Below are 15763 nucleotides of genomic sequence, written 5' to 3'. Positions count from 1 at the left end.
CAGGGGGGGGGGATTCGCCCACTGGGGGAATCAATGATTTAAACTGAAATTGAGTTTCTAGGCTATACAATTTCTAAAAATGGAATTTGTCCTAGCGATCGTCATACTGAATGCATAAAAATTTCCCTGCGCCAAAGGGTCAAGCAGAAGTTCATCGTTTTGAAGGATTAGTTATTTCCGGAAATTATCCATCAATTTTCTTTAATTGCAAGTCCATTGTACAGTTTAATCAGCAAAAAAGATTAGTCTTTTAATTTTGGCGTCGATCAATAGCATTCTTTTGAAATATTGAAGCAAAAACTGACGAGTGATCCTGTACTTAAAATATATAATCCATCAGCTCCAACAGAGCTTCACACAGATGCCAGTAGTCATGGTTTTGGTGGAGTGTTATTACAAAAACAATCAGATGGTCAATTTCATCCCGTAATGTATTTTAGTAAACGTACTACACTTGCAGAAACAAAGTTGCATTCATTTGAATTGAAAACATTGGCAGTTGATAATAGCATGGAGAGGTTTCAAATTTATATGCAAGGATTGAATTTCAAACTAGTAACTGATTGTAATGCTAAACAAATACTAGCGAAGTTTTGAAACATCTTCGGAATAATTGTTCAAAATATTCCATTCCAACAAAATAAGTTTCGAATAGAGGTTCATGTTTTACAGCAAATAGTTTTAAAGCATTAATGAATGATGCAAATATTCAACATTTGTTGATAGCTTCAGGTTGCCCAAAATCAAATGGTCGAATTGAAAGATTCAATACAACTATTACACCGCTTATAGCTAAATTAATTGATTCTTTTCCATAAGTACAATTCTACATGAAGCTGAATTATTATTGAATACTGTTAATAGAAGTACATGTGGAACACCATCAAAATTATTATTTGGAGTAAATCAAATGTGTAAAACAGATGATTATATAAGAACATATATAGAATCAAAATTAAGTATGGAAAGAGATTTCACTGATATTCGACAAAAAGCTTCTGAAAAGATTAACTTAGCTCAATTAAGTAATAAAAAGTTTTACGACAAAACATGTAAAATAAATAACACTTTCACTGTGGGTGATTTGGTTTACATTCCTAATAGACCAGATGTTTGAGTATCTTGTAAACTTCAAAAACAATTCAAAGGTCCATATCAGATTAAGAAAATTCTTCCAAACAACATATTTGTAGTAGCAGATTTTTTGGTTTTCAATTGAATCAAGTGCCGTTCAATTCGGTTTTTGATCCGTGTTATATAAAGCATTGGAAACCTAATGATTTATAACAATATACTTCGGGTCGAAGTCTTCTTCAGGATGGCCGAGATGTAGTAGCGTGTTAATCTAGTACTGGGAGGGAGGCACAGATACTACACACGAAATTTGATACAATTTTTTTCCAAACTGCAAGATAACTCCAATATGCCAACGACAATCAAGGCAGGCTTGGTGAAAATCGCTAGTTTTAATTTGTTGTGTACCTTCGATCTTTCTGAACAAACATTGAAAAAGGGCCACAGTTTTCTATGTGTTTAATTTTCAGTTTTATTGAAATAAGTTAAAAGAGCCTCATTCCAATACGTTATATTCAATTAGAATAAACGGCGCTCTCGTGACGTTACTTTCGGATGTGCATGAATTAATTCTAATTCGGTTTTTTGCTACTTTTGATTAAATGCAAAATATATGCATTGGCCAATTAAGCGCTTTTGTCATGTTGGTCGATTGTTTAAGATTCGGGCTCACAGTGACAGTTCGTGACAGCATAATCTCGGCTCACTGTGATGTAGAGACATTTTGTATTGGTTTCTCCCTCCCAGTACCAAACCATCAACCACTGCAGTCATCCTTACTACAATAACGGCGCCGGTTACGTCCGGGGAAGGAAAGGAATTAGTTAGACAACCGTTGTTACTAGAGACCGAATATACCTCTGCAAAACGCATCAATACTACTTATGCAATACGCAAAACTGCATTTTCAGGAATGATTTTTGTACGGTAATTTCAGCAATTTTGTGCTCTGCTCTCTTTTTCAATGTTCATCTATGCACACTATATTTCTGGTAACACAAAGATCATGAAAAAGTAGAAGTAAACTTTCAAGAAACCAGTTGTCACAACTAATTTCAAAACATCCCAAAAAACTAAACGATCCTCATCATTTTCGAAATTAAATGGTGCAAACATGGAATCAATAAAAATTTCCTAAAAATAAATAATAATTCGTCATTGCTAGCTTATCTTTAAGGTGCAATACGCATCGCCAAAACATCATCAAATCGCTAATCATTACCCTTACGACCTGCAATCGTGCCGGATTGGTGTTGTGATAATTTTTGGCGATAAAGCTGATGTATGCAATTGTTACTCGTCGCGTGGCTTCTAAATTTGTCACATTGATAGAGGGTACTATATCAAATGAATCCATAAACAAGGTTTATCTGACAGGCTTTCGGTTTGTGCAGCTGAATTCTCCGAATTCGCGTGAATTTGTCGATTCGGGTATAAAGAAAAGTCGTTAATTTTATGGCTACTTTTTATTAATTTCATAATATCGCTAGAATTTGGTGACCTTAAACCTATTTTTAGAATACGTTGATACATATCACATAACATTACCAGTAATGTAAAATGTTTTTATAGTTTTTTTTACGTTTTTCGATAAAATAGTCTAACTGGCACTTACATATATTAGTGTTTTTTTAGTGGAGGTCTGCATTTTAGTTAAGTATTAGACTTCTGCGATTAGGCTACTGTATGAGTGATTACAAATCCATATAGACGACCTGCGTAGAGGCCAGTGCTGCCAGGAAACTACAAACTCCGGCCGTGTAGATAACCGCAGACGTCGTTCCGAGCGCCTCGATCAGCGATCCAATTCCCAAAGAAACGATGATCTGTGCGAGAAAAATCATTCCGCCGACAACGGCAATGTCGGTCGCCAGGCCTCGTTTCTTTTCCGGTTTGTCCGCTACCAGAGACTTGTTCGCTTTGAACTAGAATTGAAAGGTAATGTTAGACACAATGTCACATGAAATATTCGTTAAGGAAATTTACCTGTCCCTTGGCATGGTACTGGCCGATCAAGAGGAACGGCATGGTGAACAGCAGTGCGTAGACAATTCCACCGGAAGCACTGAATACGAACACGGTAATCTTGTTGGGGAACATAGCCATCATGATCATTCCAATGGCGTCGATCATCAGTCCTCCGCAGTAGACAATACGTGCTCGTAGAATTTTGATCAATTTTTCGATTGTAAACGAATATAACGAGCAAGCCAGCGAGTAGATTGCCAGTCCAAAACAACCGTACCGAACTCCTTCTAGGTACAGCTGATAGGACTCGGATGTCGACGGAGCAGCCGGATTGCCTTTGAACACTTCCTCGCCAACAAAGTCGGTGAAGTACAAGCAGAAGCTCAGGTGGCCCATCCAGCAGAGCAGGTTTGTGAAGCACAGGATCGCAATCGATTTGGGCATCATGAAGATACTTTTCAAGAAGTCTTTCAAGCTCATTGCCTTTTCAGATTCGTCTTCAGAATCGGAGTCCGATGAGCAGCATGCCTCCATTTGTTGACCTCTTTCAGCCTCTACAACCAGTGCGTTATTGATCAACTGCGGTGCTGGAGGATGTGCTTTTTCGTCAATGGTTTGCAGCTGTAGAGCGAATGCCCGGCTCACGTCCTTAATGTAGAAGATCTTGTCGTCCAATTTGGCACGTTCCTTCTTGATAGTGGATTCGGTCAACGGTCGCAACAGTTCGTCCTTTTCCATCAGTGGCAAAGGAATCTCCCGGAAGCTGGTAACGGTGAGGACCAGACCCACGATGAAGATGACCCCGACCAAGGTGAACACTGTTTTGATGCTTCCGCCGAGGAAATCTCCGAAAGCGGTATTGTCCCAATTGAAACCGCCGAGTGCGTAACCCAGGCTGCCTCCGATGCCGGCCATGATCGAGAAGGTGCTGCAAGCGCGGCCATGGTCCTCTGGAATGGAGAAGAATTATATGGATAAGGTATATAAACCATTATTATAGATTTATTGTTATTATTGAATAGTTCAATTTTGAAGCACTTCTGATGGAGTTAAAAAAAAAAACAATATTCTGAAGAATCACTGGATCGACGCTCTAGTGAAACTTCTGAACATATTGTTCTAGAAACATTCCTGCCCATAAATCTTAAAATTTAAAAGTATTCTTGAAATAATTTTGGTTAATTTCAGGATGCAAATGAGTAGTGAAAAAAAAATCATTATTTAGAGAGATTTCAGATTAAGTCAAGTTTTGGAAACTTCAACGACCAACGATATTTGTTAAGCTTATTTTCATTTCATTGGATTGTCTTCCAATTTGCATAATACCTTATCTGAAAAATTCTCACCTGGCAAGCAAATGTCCAACAGATAGGCACGGGCCGGCGTCTGTGAAGTATCCGCACTGAAGTCCAACAGCAACGTTCCCAAAATGGTGAAGAAGATGGCCCACTTGAAGTCCATCTCGTGATCAATGATCTCTTTTTCTACCCGGTAGAAATCATATGGCATGAAAGCGGTCAAGTTGGAATTCAAAACCTCGCTGACGTTGGTGGGCACCTCCGGGAAAATCTCCCCCAAATCACCGAACCAGCGGCCGACGTTCTCCCCGAAGGGCACCAATATGCAGCCTATATAAGAAAAAACGTTAAAGTAGATCTTTTAAATGGTTATTTCAAAGATGGAAAACACGAGGGCAAAATGTTTCGCATAAAGACGTTTTTTATTACTCCATGGGATGACGCTTTGCATAATGGCCTCCTTTGAAACGCTATCTGTTCTTGTTTAAAACTGCTTTATGTGAATCGTCTTCATGCAAAATGGGTCATCCCCGTGGTACACCAATTCAACATACCTAGCACCATCGTGATCGACAGGCCCAACAGGATCGGCCTTCTGCGGCCCATCTTCGCCTTGCAACGATCGCTGTACGTTCCGAGAATCGGCGCCAGGAAGAATCCGATCATCGGCGAAATGGCCCAAACCAGTGTCATCAGCTGATGCTCGACTCCTATGCCGAGCAGAATCGGCGACACGAACGCCGTTTCGGCCGAGTACACAAACTCGATGCCCATGATGACGAACGAAAGGCGGATAAAGTCCCATCGCGTTTTATTTCTGTTGGTAGAACATTTAATGAAGGTAAGCACAATAATTTTTAGACATAGTTTCGATTCGGTTAGCAGGGCTGGTAGCAGGTTTCATTTTTAATGCCCTTAACTGCCGTGAATCGCAAGTCAGTCCCATCTGTAAAAAGTATGCATTGAGATAATGGGTGTGAAGTTTTTGAACTCGTTTTCCACACGAATATTTAAAAAAAATCCAGAGGATTGGAACATGTTCAAATCTTAATGAAACTTTCACAATTTGCTTTTCACTACGCTGCCGTTTTACGCATATTTGTCCTGCGGTCCATAAAGATTACATAGAACATGGGACAAGTAAGCGTAGATGGTTAAAACACGATTTATTTTTGTGTTACATGGTGCGGAAATTTGTAGTGGGACTGATATGTGGTTACTTTTCATTATGGGGCAATTTGACTTGCTGTTTTTTCTTACATTTTCCGAACAAATCTTATTGACTCATCAGGGCAGCTGAAAAAGTATTGGAAGATATGTTGAAAACTGAACTCAACTCAATTTTGACAAAAGTTTGAAGTGAAATCGTCCCTAATGCTTCTTTTTTTATTCCTAATTACTATAATTCCAAACATTACATTAATATTTTTATATCTAGGTGTCCTGTGTTAGAAAACACTATTATCATCATTTGGTAAAACTAAATTAATCATTTATTAATTAAACCTAACTTAACCTAGATATATAACGTGATAATAGAAGATTGCAACGATTTTTGTCTAAAATTATTAATATTTTTTTTCGACATTTGTTCTTATTTTTCAACAATAGATATTCTATGTAACTCATTAGTGCTATACACCCGATTCTGTTTTTGCACGGATTTTTTTTACACGGCCGTGCAAAAAAAGTTTCCATACATTTTTTTCCACCAAAACCTTATTTTTGCATGAAACGTCGAGAAATGGTGTTACTTTTTTTGCACGGTTTTTGAAATTTTGAACTGAAAACTTTTTTTGCACGGTACGCATCCCCCGTGCAAAAACAGAATCGGGTGTATTAAGAAAGATCATTTTCAAATTTTTATTTGGAATCTTCTGCAGAGCTGTCTTTCTGGTATTATAACAGCAGGTACAGCATACAACATGGCTGGACTAAACTTTTGTTTGAAGATCGAAGATCAAAAGCTTGTTCTTAAGACAAAGAACAAGCGTGTGCTAGAATAATGGCGTAAGTCGCATGATCGATTTCTCTTCATCGATCCTATCTTTTGTGACAAGATGCGGGTTTGTTAACATTTTTTGCTTCAGGACGCTAGGCAGTGATCCAATCATGCGTCTTGAGGTGAAAAATTACTGACAAACTAGCGTCTTGACGCTTTATTCACAAAACAGGGGATCGATAAAGAGAAATCGGACATGCGACTTACGCCCTTATTCTAGAACACGCTTGATTTTGATTTCCTGTCAATGAATGGATTAAGACATTTTACACATTTGTTACATTTGGCTTGAATGCCCTCAATGTGATTTTTGAAAATTGTATTATTATCTACCATGATTTTTTATCTAGATACTTAACTTCATCTGACCAATTTATTGGAACACCTCTCATCGTGACAACATGTCTAGGGAAAGTGTACCAGTTATGGCCATAATGGTTCCCTATTTGGACATATGAGAAATTTTGTTAACTTTCACTTTTTTAATCTTTTTGAATAATTTGACATCAAGATATATCTTAAATCTCACTACTGCAACACATAAAACCTTTCAAAATGTGAAAACACTCAGGTAATCAAGTATGGCGAAATAGGGAACCACTTTGTACATAACTGGTACACCTACCCTACTTGAAGGTTTCATATAGGATGAGTTTTGGAAGCATTGGGGAAATCTTCCATTTTTGCAAGTATGAAGAAGAATTATCCAATCTCTTTTGCAATCTCCCACAGATGACTTGCAGGCTTCGTACTTTGGAGGCCTGTGTCATCTGCAAACAACGATTTTTGACTTCCCTGAGGTAACTCAGGTAACTCATATGTAAAAATATTGTATAATATTGGTCCCAAAATGCCGCCTTGAGGAACACCAGCTCTTACAGTAAGTCATTCATACTTGGAGTTCAGATAATTATCCTGAAGTGTACGATTTGACAGATGACTTTGGATTATTCTAACGATATATGTTGGAAAATCAATTTTTTTTCATAACCAAACCTTCATGTCAAACACTGTCGAATGCTTTGTCTATGTCTAGAAGAGCAAGAGTCCATGTCGGAATTCGAACTGTTCATTGGTAAAAATTGAATTTTCGTAGATGTCATTTTTTTTTCAAAAAGTTTACTGATGGAGCAGAGCAAGTTGATTTGACAAAAGCTGGAAGCTTCTGTAGGATTTTTGTCCGGTTTTGAAATTGGTACAACCTTGGCATTTCTCTATTTGTCAGGAAAACATGCCACTGAAACCATTAGTTAAATATATAACCCAAGAATACTTTCTGAAAGTTTCTTGATGAGCTGTGATTTCATCCAAAATCCTTTCAGGAACTCCATTACGCATTCCTTCAAGAGATTCCGCCAAACAAATTCTTTTAGAAAATACTCCAGCGATATTTCAAAGAATGCTTAGAGGAATTTCTCCAGAATTTTCTCAAGGAAATCATTGACCACATTAGCGCATATACAATCAGTCATTTACACAGAATGACTCTGAAAATTTTCCCAGAATACCTCCCTCCAAAATTCCTTCAGATGTTTTTCTACTAATTGTTTTACTGTTTTCTGCGGTTGTTAATCTAAGAAATTTTCCAAAAATATATAGAAGTTAATTTCAAAGTTTTTGGAGATATTCGTTTAAATATTTCTCCTGGAACCATTTGAGAAAATTTATTAGGAGATCATGCACGAATTCAGAAAAATTATTTGTTCCAGAAATTTATCTATATTTTTTTCCAGTGTTACACCTAGTTTAAAAATCCCGAATGATTTCACCTTCTTGCTTCTTCAACAGTTCATTTAAGGTATCACCACAATAAATACTTAAGAGAGAGAGAGAGAGGATATAGCTGGCTCAGAATACGAGCTTTCGAAAGCCAAGGTGAAGCTGTCACCAACTGTCACCGAAAACCATACACTGGAAGAGCAGAGCAGAAATTTTCGATCAAAATTCTAATAAATGTTATTGAAATTTCTAGGTATATCCTTTTTCATAGTGAACGAGATGTGCAAATAATTTTGAACCAAATTAGGTTAGTGCACAATCTAAAAATGTAAACAAATAATGAAGGCAAAAAAGTCAACTGTCATCTATCGATTTCTCTTCTTCAGTAACTTTTCCAATAACTCAAACATTCATTCCCAACCAATTCCTTTACAATAACATGCAGTTTATTATCCAAAGATTAAATTGATTGCCTCTTTCAATAAATATCATAGCTTCGCAAGAGTCTAAGAGCTCTTTCAGAGATCTTTGCAGAAGGTAACCTAGGGTTATATTATAATTTACATACATTTTTTCAGTTGCTACCTTAGTATTTCCTTGGCCTTAAAAATATCTCCAAGATTTAGAAAAAAAAAACTTTTAATTGTTTTTGAAAAGCTCCCCAGTTTTTTTTTAATTTTTTGAGAGAATTTCTGGAGAAGTTCTTGAAGCTTTTCTGGTGAAAATTACATGAACGCAATTTTTGAGAATATCCTTAGAGGCATATCTGGAGAAATAATTGCTTCAATGCTTAACCCGTATAGGCCTGAGTGAAAGAAAAATTACTTAAACTCTCACCGCTCAGCGAATACTTAATGAATTTCTATTATTTTTTGTCAGTATACTCGTACACATATCTAGTTTCTAAAAGTACTCAAAGAATCTTGGGAATGTTCCTGTGGCCGGAGTTATTGCAGTGGATCACTGGGTCAGGTCGGGTGTCAAGGGTTTTGTGTTTATGTGACCCTGGAGGTAGGCAAATTTCAAGTCACAGATAATATCCAGTATCGGCTATAATGTGGCTTCTGTATCAAGGAGTTTTAAGAAAAACGCTTCAGCGTAATCCTTTTTATAATCGTTGAAATTGAATAAATATGGCAACTGCATTCGATTGATCCTACAAATGAACATTTTCGAATTCCCGGGATGCCTTAAATTTATGATAAAGTGCACAATTTTTTTCTTAACATCTGTGTCAAGCTTATGAGAATGCATTTTAGTGAACTATTATGTTCGATCTATACTTTTTGAGATTTGAAACGGTTTAATATCTTACACATCTAGAACCGGTTCTTCAGGTTCTAACACCAGATCTAACATCAGATCTTAATGATTTATGCAAAATAAAATGAATGCCATTGGAAATAGATATAGATAACTTGACATGTCTCAAAAAATCGCCTTTTTCTACCCGACTTGACCCAGTGACCTACCACAATAACTCCGGGAACAGGGGTTTTCCCGAGTTTCTACGGCCATGTCTAGAAACTAGATATGTGAGCCAGTACACTGACAAAAAAATATTTGAATCCGTTAAGTATTCGCTGAGTGGTAAGGGTTTTAGTATTTTTGCTTTCACTCAGGCCTATACGGGTTAAAAATGTTCTCAATAGGAACGTTGAAGAAAACTCTAGGAATATCAAGGAAAGAAGCACCGTCTATTTTTTAGGACTTAAGATTTTATTCAAAGGTTTCTTAGATACTGTTTGGAAAAACTTCTGACGTAATATCTGACTTCTTGGGCTATCTTTGAAAAAAATCTTAAAGGTATTTAAACGTAACCCAGCGCAACATTTGTTGTCCAATGAATCAAAATACTATTTGTCTAATTTTGGATTTCTCAATCTGTTTTCGTTTTCAAAAGTATCATTGCATGTCATTTTTTTTGAAATATTAGATGTAGAAATGGCATAATCCATCGGTTGCTAGATTACCAGCTTGCATGCTATATAACGTTTTAAATAAACTTCAAAACACAGTTTTATTTGTTAGAAAGTTTGTAATACCTTCGAAGTGAAATATTTATGCAAAATGAAGTTTTTTCAGCACGAGTTTTTGTTGGTGGGAAAAGTAGACCGTTATGTAAGCTGATATGCACCGGATTTGAAAAATATACTTCTTGATGTTTTTGAAAAGAGATGTATTCTGTGTGGCTGTATTGATTTTAATGAAGTTTAAAAAAAAACTCAAATACATCGATATTGAATAGTGCAATTTCAACTAAAAGATTCAAATGAGGCTGTTGAAAAACTCGATTAAATCGATATTGAACAGTGAAATTTTACCCAACTCATGTTGTACATAAAAATGTTTAAGTCCTATCGTCTCAAACTTAAGACCGTTTTAAGAAAATCCGTAAAACAATAACTAAACAAATGCCCTCATAAATTTTCGAGGTTATATCTGAAGGAATATTTGGAAAAATAAACACCTGCAGATTTCTTTGGGAAATAAGCCTTCAGATGCTCAAGCGTAACAAATGAAGGTTTATGATCAGCATTCTTAAACGTATAGATTCATGGAGCACTTTTTTATTAAACTTTGAGTTCCTCGAATTATGCAAGAACTCTTTTGGGTAGAGGCTTTCAGATGATTCTACAATCGTAACCAGTGAATCTGCGAAGAATTGTGAACGAAACTAAGCCTATGCGGTCTCACTCAGTTATAATCTACCAAGATATTAGTATGACGGTTGGGTGACAGAACGTCGAATGACAAAATGTCGACTTCAAAAACGTCAAATGCCAAAACGTCAAAAGGATAAAACTTCGAAGGGACAAAACGTCGAAAATACAAAACGTCGAAAAGAGAAAATTGGAAGGAAACGAAATTTTCTTAGAAGAATGATTCTTTTCCGAAGAATAAATAATGCATTGTTTGTGCATTGTTTCACGTGACTCTATACTTCTACCATGGCCGGACGGTCAATCGTAAATGTCTATATCAATTGTTTATCACAACGTAGGAAGAAATGTACTTCCTGTACGCGATCATTCAAATATAGGCTAAATGCACATTTCATTGACCACGACACGATAAAGGAAATCTCTAAAATATTCCTTATCGTTGTTGAAAGTCAACTACTTTCGAGTTTTGTCCTTTTCGATGTTTTGGCATTCGACGTTTTGTCTTTTATGCTAGTACAACTGTTTAAGATTATTCCAGAACCCGAGTCGTACCGTGGCCTCTTGACGCCCTTGGCAAACTTCCATTTGTACACTCATCATTCCACCAGTCAAATCGAAGAATACCCTTTTTTATTAAGCATACCAGGAAAGTTCCAAAATTCATGATTCATGAAATTCTATGGCGACTTAAATAGGTAATAATTATTTAAATTAAAGTTAAAGGGTCGTTAATTAACACCAAAAAAATTACCTGAATCTGTGAACGGTATTGTGACTAAGTCTAAATATTTGGTTGTATAAAAAACACATTAAACTTTTAGGTAAAAATTTAGCAAGAAGCTTGAATTTATTGTTAAAAAAAACTGTCCATGCGTTTTTTTTAAGAAACACCTGGAAAAACTGCATATCTAGGCATTACATTGTAAAAAACATGCAGAAACTACAAAAAATATCGACAAATTCTAGTAAAATGCATTCAACTATATAGTATTTATTTGGAAAGTCAACAACTACTCAGCCATTACAACTAGATATTCTTGAAGAAATGTATCAATATATTTTAGTTACATTTAATAAAAAAAAATATAAAACTGTACAATCTTGGATTTCATTTCCAGCCAAAAAAAAAATGTTGCAGAAAAAAAAACCTAAGGCTTCTCTATTTTCAGCAAATTTATTTAACAAATCTTCTAACTAGAGTTACTGTGCACATGCTATAGCTACATTGCTCGCAGGCGCACAGGAGCGCTATACGTTGAGAGTCCTTTTTAGATGCGCCTCTTTTTTCTTAAGATGTGTCCCAATCATAGATGCAAAATTTCGTAAGCAGTTTGTGACGGTGACTTTTGATTTTTTTTTTTCATTTTCAACTGATGTTTGAAAGTTCTAAATTTCCTCTCAGTTTTCTGTAAATGAGAGAAATTACCATGGTTTAATATAGATCGCTCACTTTCAAAATCCAACGTTTGACACAAGTAACTTGTCAGCGCGGGCAGTTTGTGGATGATTTTGAATATCGCTTAGTGTGGTCTCTCATGAATACGGCACTTAGTCGCAGTCAGTTCTCACACCGTGGAACTATATGCGAATGCTGCAGTAGTTTAGTTTTGCTTCAAAATTGAGCACTGAGATTGAAACTTGTCAACTCTGGTCTCAATGCACTCGGTCACAAGTACCGGTTAAAATTCAGAGTTATAATTGAAGTGATGACAAAAATTTTCGGCGAGGAACGAACATGTGATTCTCAGATCGCCAGTCTTCGACCGTATCATGTAGACCAGTCAAATATTCACAATTATTTGAAAATAGCTCTAGAGGCCCTTCCTCACTAAGCAGTTATTTCACAACTTAGATACCGATGGCGAGCGTAGCACAAAAGACGAGTTTTTTCGGGAGCACAGCACCTAGGGCGCACTTTCAAAATTTTCATGGGCCTCAAGCTAGAGCAGCACACTAGGATTCCGATAGGCTGAGAATCGATTTATATCAGATTAAAATGGTTGTCAGAATGAAACCACATAATCCAAAATATTGCCCAGGATTTCCTGTGTCGTGGATTCTAAGAAATTCTGTCATAAAATTCTGTGTTGTTCTGCTAAAGATTTTATGGGGATCCTGCTTAGGAATGTGTGAGAATCCTGCCAAAAAATCTATAACAAGCGTATCAAATTCCAGTGGAGGGATTTCAGGGAGATTTCAGTGTGACTGGTTTCCAGGGCAGTATTAGATTTATATTCAGGATTTCGTAAAAAAAAATCGGGGTTTTGCCTGTGATTCCAGAAAGTCGTGATTGACGAATTTAGCCTAAACTTTTTTTCCAAGTTTAATAGAAATGCAGTTTATCCAGTCAAACAGTTAAAAAGGTGTGGTAATAGAGGCGTTTTTCATACTATTTTAAAATGAATCTAACCAATAAAAATATATAAACTATTATACTTTTTTTTTCTCGTTTAAAGTTAGTAATTAGTACAAAGTTAGAAGAATATACAATAAAGCAATAAAACAATCATTGCGCTCAACATAGATTTATGCCATTACTTAGATTGAGGTCATTTTTTGCAATTTACTAATTGCATACGGAGGGCTAAGAATATATTGTAAAAATCATAAACTTATTTACCTACTATTGATATGGAAAAGTGCACTAGAAAATTTTAATGAACCCTCAGACAAAAGGTCGAAGAACAATATAGAAGAGGCAAAAGGTCGAAAATCTTTTTTCAAAGAAGGATTTTTTCCACCATGCAAATTGTTTTCGACCTTTTGTCCATAAACCAATAACTACATAGTGTAAAAGTCTTAAGATCTACAAGCAAAACCAGTGACCATTTGAAGAACTATGAACAAAGTTGATAGTCCGTTCTCATGCTATTATTTTTATCCAAAGTTTTTTCATATCGAATTTTTACAAATACTGCTTGGAATACAGATTATCAAATTTATAGTCGCAACTTGCAGAAAATTGTGTGGAAGGATTATATCCATAATGCTAAGTTCTACTAAGTTTTGAGTCCTACGACTGTTTAATGTTGTCCATTTACTCCTAAGAGTACAGTACGGATTCCTGCCAGTTTAATTAACACTGACTGAACAATTTCTGGAAAAATAACATTCATTTAGAGTAAGTTGGGGCAAAAGTTCGACTTAGTAGTATAATCAAAGTTTCCAGGAAAACATTAGCAGTTGAAACAAAACAAATACCATACCGTTAACCTTCAACATATTGGCTATAATTTTGCTCAACACACTTGTGTCAAAATATTCACCCATTTTTAGTTATAATAGTTGTTTTCATTTGAAGCCATGCGAAAAAATACCTACTGGCTAAGTTCTTTTCACTCAACCGGCAGATCAAATAACTTCACTTCCAGTACTATGCTATTTACTCAAATTTGAGGTAACGCACTAAGGTTCGGGTTATGGGTTGTTTTGCTCTTCGCTCTTTGACAACAATAGGTGCAACTGAAATGGGGAGAGAAAAATAACTCAAAAATACTCAAATGTGTTTGTTTTTCGTTTTCTCCGTGTAGGGTAACAGTCGTATTTTGGACCCCCTAAGGAAGTGATTTTAGTTTTGTGTCCTAATTAATTAGTTGCACAGCGTAACAATGTCAAAGAACATGTCAAAATGTAGGGAAAAACTTCCTCTATGAGATAAAAATGCCCAAACGGTCATGTAGGATCCAAAAAACGTCGAAAATAATTGAATTGTGAAGCACTGTTTTTCATTATTTTGGACACACCAATACATTTTGGACCCTCGAAGTATATATTTTGGACCCCCGGCATTTTTTTATCGTTTGGCGACAAAGTCCATGACACTGGATGTATAATATGCTTGCCCATAGTCTAATCAATCGATCGACAATGGAAAACCGAAGAAATTCAACGCTTTTTGTCCAGAAATTTGAAAAAAGTTTTTGTTTACATTTGAACAATTTCTGACGGCTCCAATTTCTGCGTGTAACGTGTTGTAACGGTTGCATGGATGCACCGATTAAATTAAATTAATTTCAGATAAAATAAACACATTTTCGTTGTACAAACGATTGATACATGTGCGGAATAGTCCTATCGTTCCAAATGGCATGCAAATTGAGTTGGTCTTTCGATTTAAACTGGGAAATTTGCAGGAAAATGGCCAAGGGGGTCCAAAATATATTGGTTACCCTATGCTTATTGCTAGCGCTGCAGGTGGCGGATTGACCACCTACCATATATCTGAATAAACCTTCAAAATGAAATCGATGAACAGTGATGAGAGTGTGATGTCTGTCTGTGATTCAAATTTAATTTTCTCCTTTTGTTTTCTTTCTTGTATCTTTTTTCCGACAAGATGTCCCTAGAATTCCTACTCTCAAGACACTCAGTCGCTACCAGCCCTGGATTAGAATCGTGCCTGGCGCCCTGGCGGCATTACTCACCGAAACACATGCGAGTAGTCTTCCTTGTAGCGTTGAGCGTTCTGCTCCCGCACTCGTCGCAACTCCCGGACCAGTGGATCGTTTCGCTGCTCGGAGTGGAAATTGCTGATCCCGGCGGCCACCATTTCTGTGCCGGTTTCCGCGCAATCACAGGCTGCTTTGCTCGGAGGAACTTCTCCGTTCGGAGGAGATTTACCTTGGCTGGTTTCGCAGACGCAGCCGCTTTTCCGTCGCTTTCGATCGATGGGTTGCTGTTGCCGATCTGTTCGAGTTCGTGGGTTCTTCCAGATCGTGTTACTTTCGAGGATACTGGCTGCAACGACATTGAGGGCACATTTTAGTTTCCGAAGCATGGCGATTTTGAATTCACGGGTTGGAAGGGGCAAAGAAGGATTAGAGTTCGTTTGTTTTGGGGGAAAGTCCCCAAAGTGGTGGAGTAATATTAGACTAGGGAGTGAGGGAGGATAGCTTCGAAGAGGCACTAGTTGACTGACAAACGAGCGAGAGAGAAGACCTGGTCAATGAGCTGATGGTTTGCTGATAAGAATTTCATGATGCTCTATGGTTGATTGCCCGGTGCAACTCTCGCTGAATATGATAGTGCGCTTTGCC

The 15763-nt window shown here is 36.8% G+C and overlaps 1 protein-coding gene across 3 annotated transcripts in view; it reads right to left on the bottom strand.

Annotated features, from left to right (window-relative positions):
• Positions 1-2525: 2525 nt before the first annotated feature.
• LOC5574915 (proton-associated sugar transporter A) overlaps positions 2526-15763 on the bottom strand; it is a 50101-nt gene continuing 36863 nt past the window's right edge. For 2 of the 3 annotated variants that reach the window (XM_001661670.2, XM_021854811.1), the window contains exons 2-6: positions 15152-15464; positions 4895-5157; positions 4389-4670; positions 3061-3992; positions 2647-2999 (exon numbers count right to left, since the gene is read on the bottom strand). In XM_001661670.2, coding sequence (XP_001661720.2) covers positions 2769-2999; positions 3061-3992; positions 4389-4670; positions 4895-5157; positions 15152-15276 — 1833 coding nt within the window. In that variant the 5' untranslated portion in view covers positions 15277-15464 and the 3' untranslated portion in view covers positions 2647-2768. Of the gene's footprint in view, positions 3000-3060; positions 3993-4388; positions 4671-4894; positions 5158-15151; positions 15465-15763 lie in introns of all 3 variants that reach the window. The other variant, XM_021854810.1, reaches the window with a different exon arrangement.

This window comes from Aedes aegypti, chromosome 3 (genome assembly GCF_002204515.2).
Source record: "Aedes aegypti strain LVP_AGWG chromosome 3, AaegL5.0 Primary Assembly, whole genome shotgun sequence".
NCBI lineage: Eukaryota > Metazoa > Arthropoda > Insecta > Diptera > Culicidae > Aedes > Aedes aegypti.
Note: the sequence above shows the minus strand (reverse complement) of the source record. Positions and strands in the feature narration are given on the sequence as shown.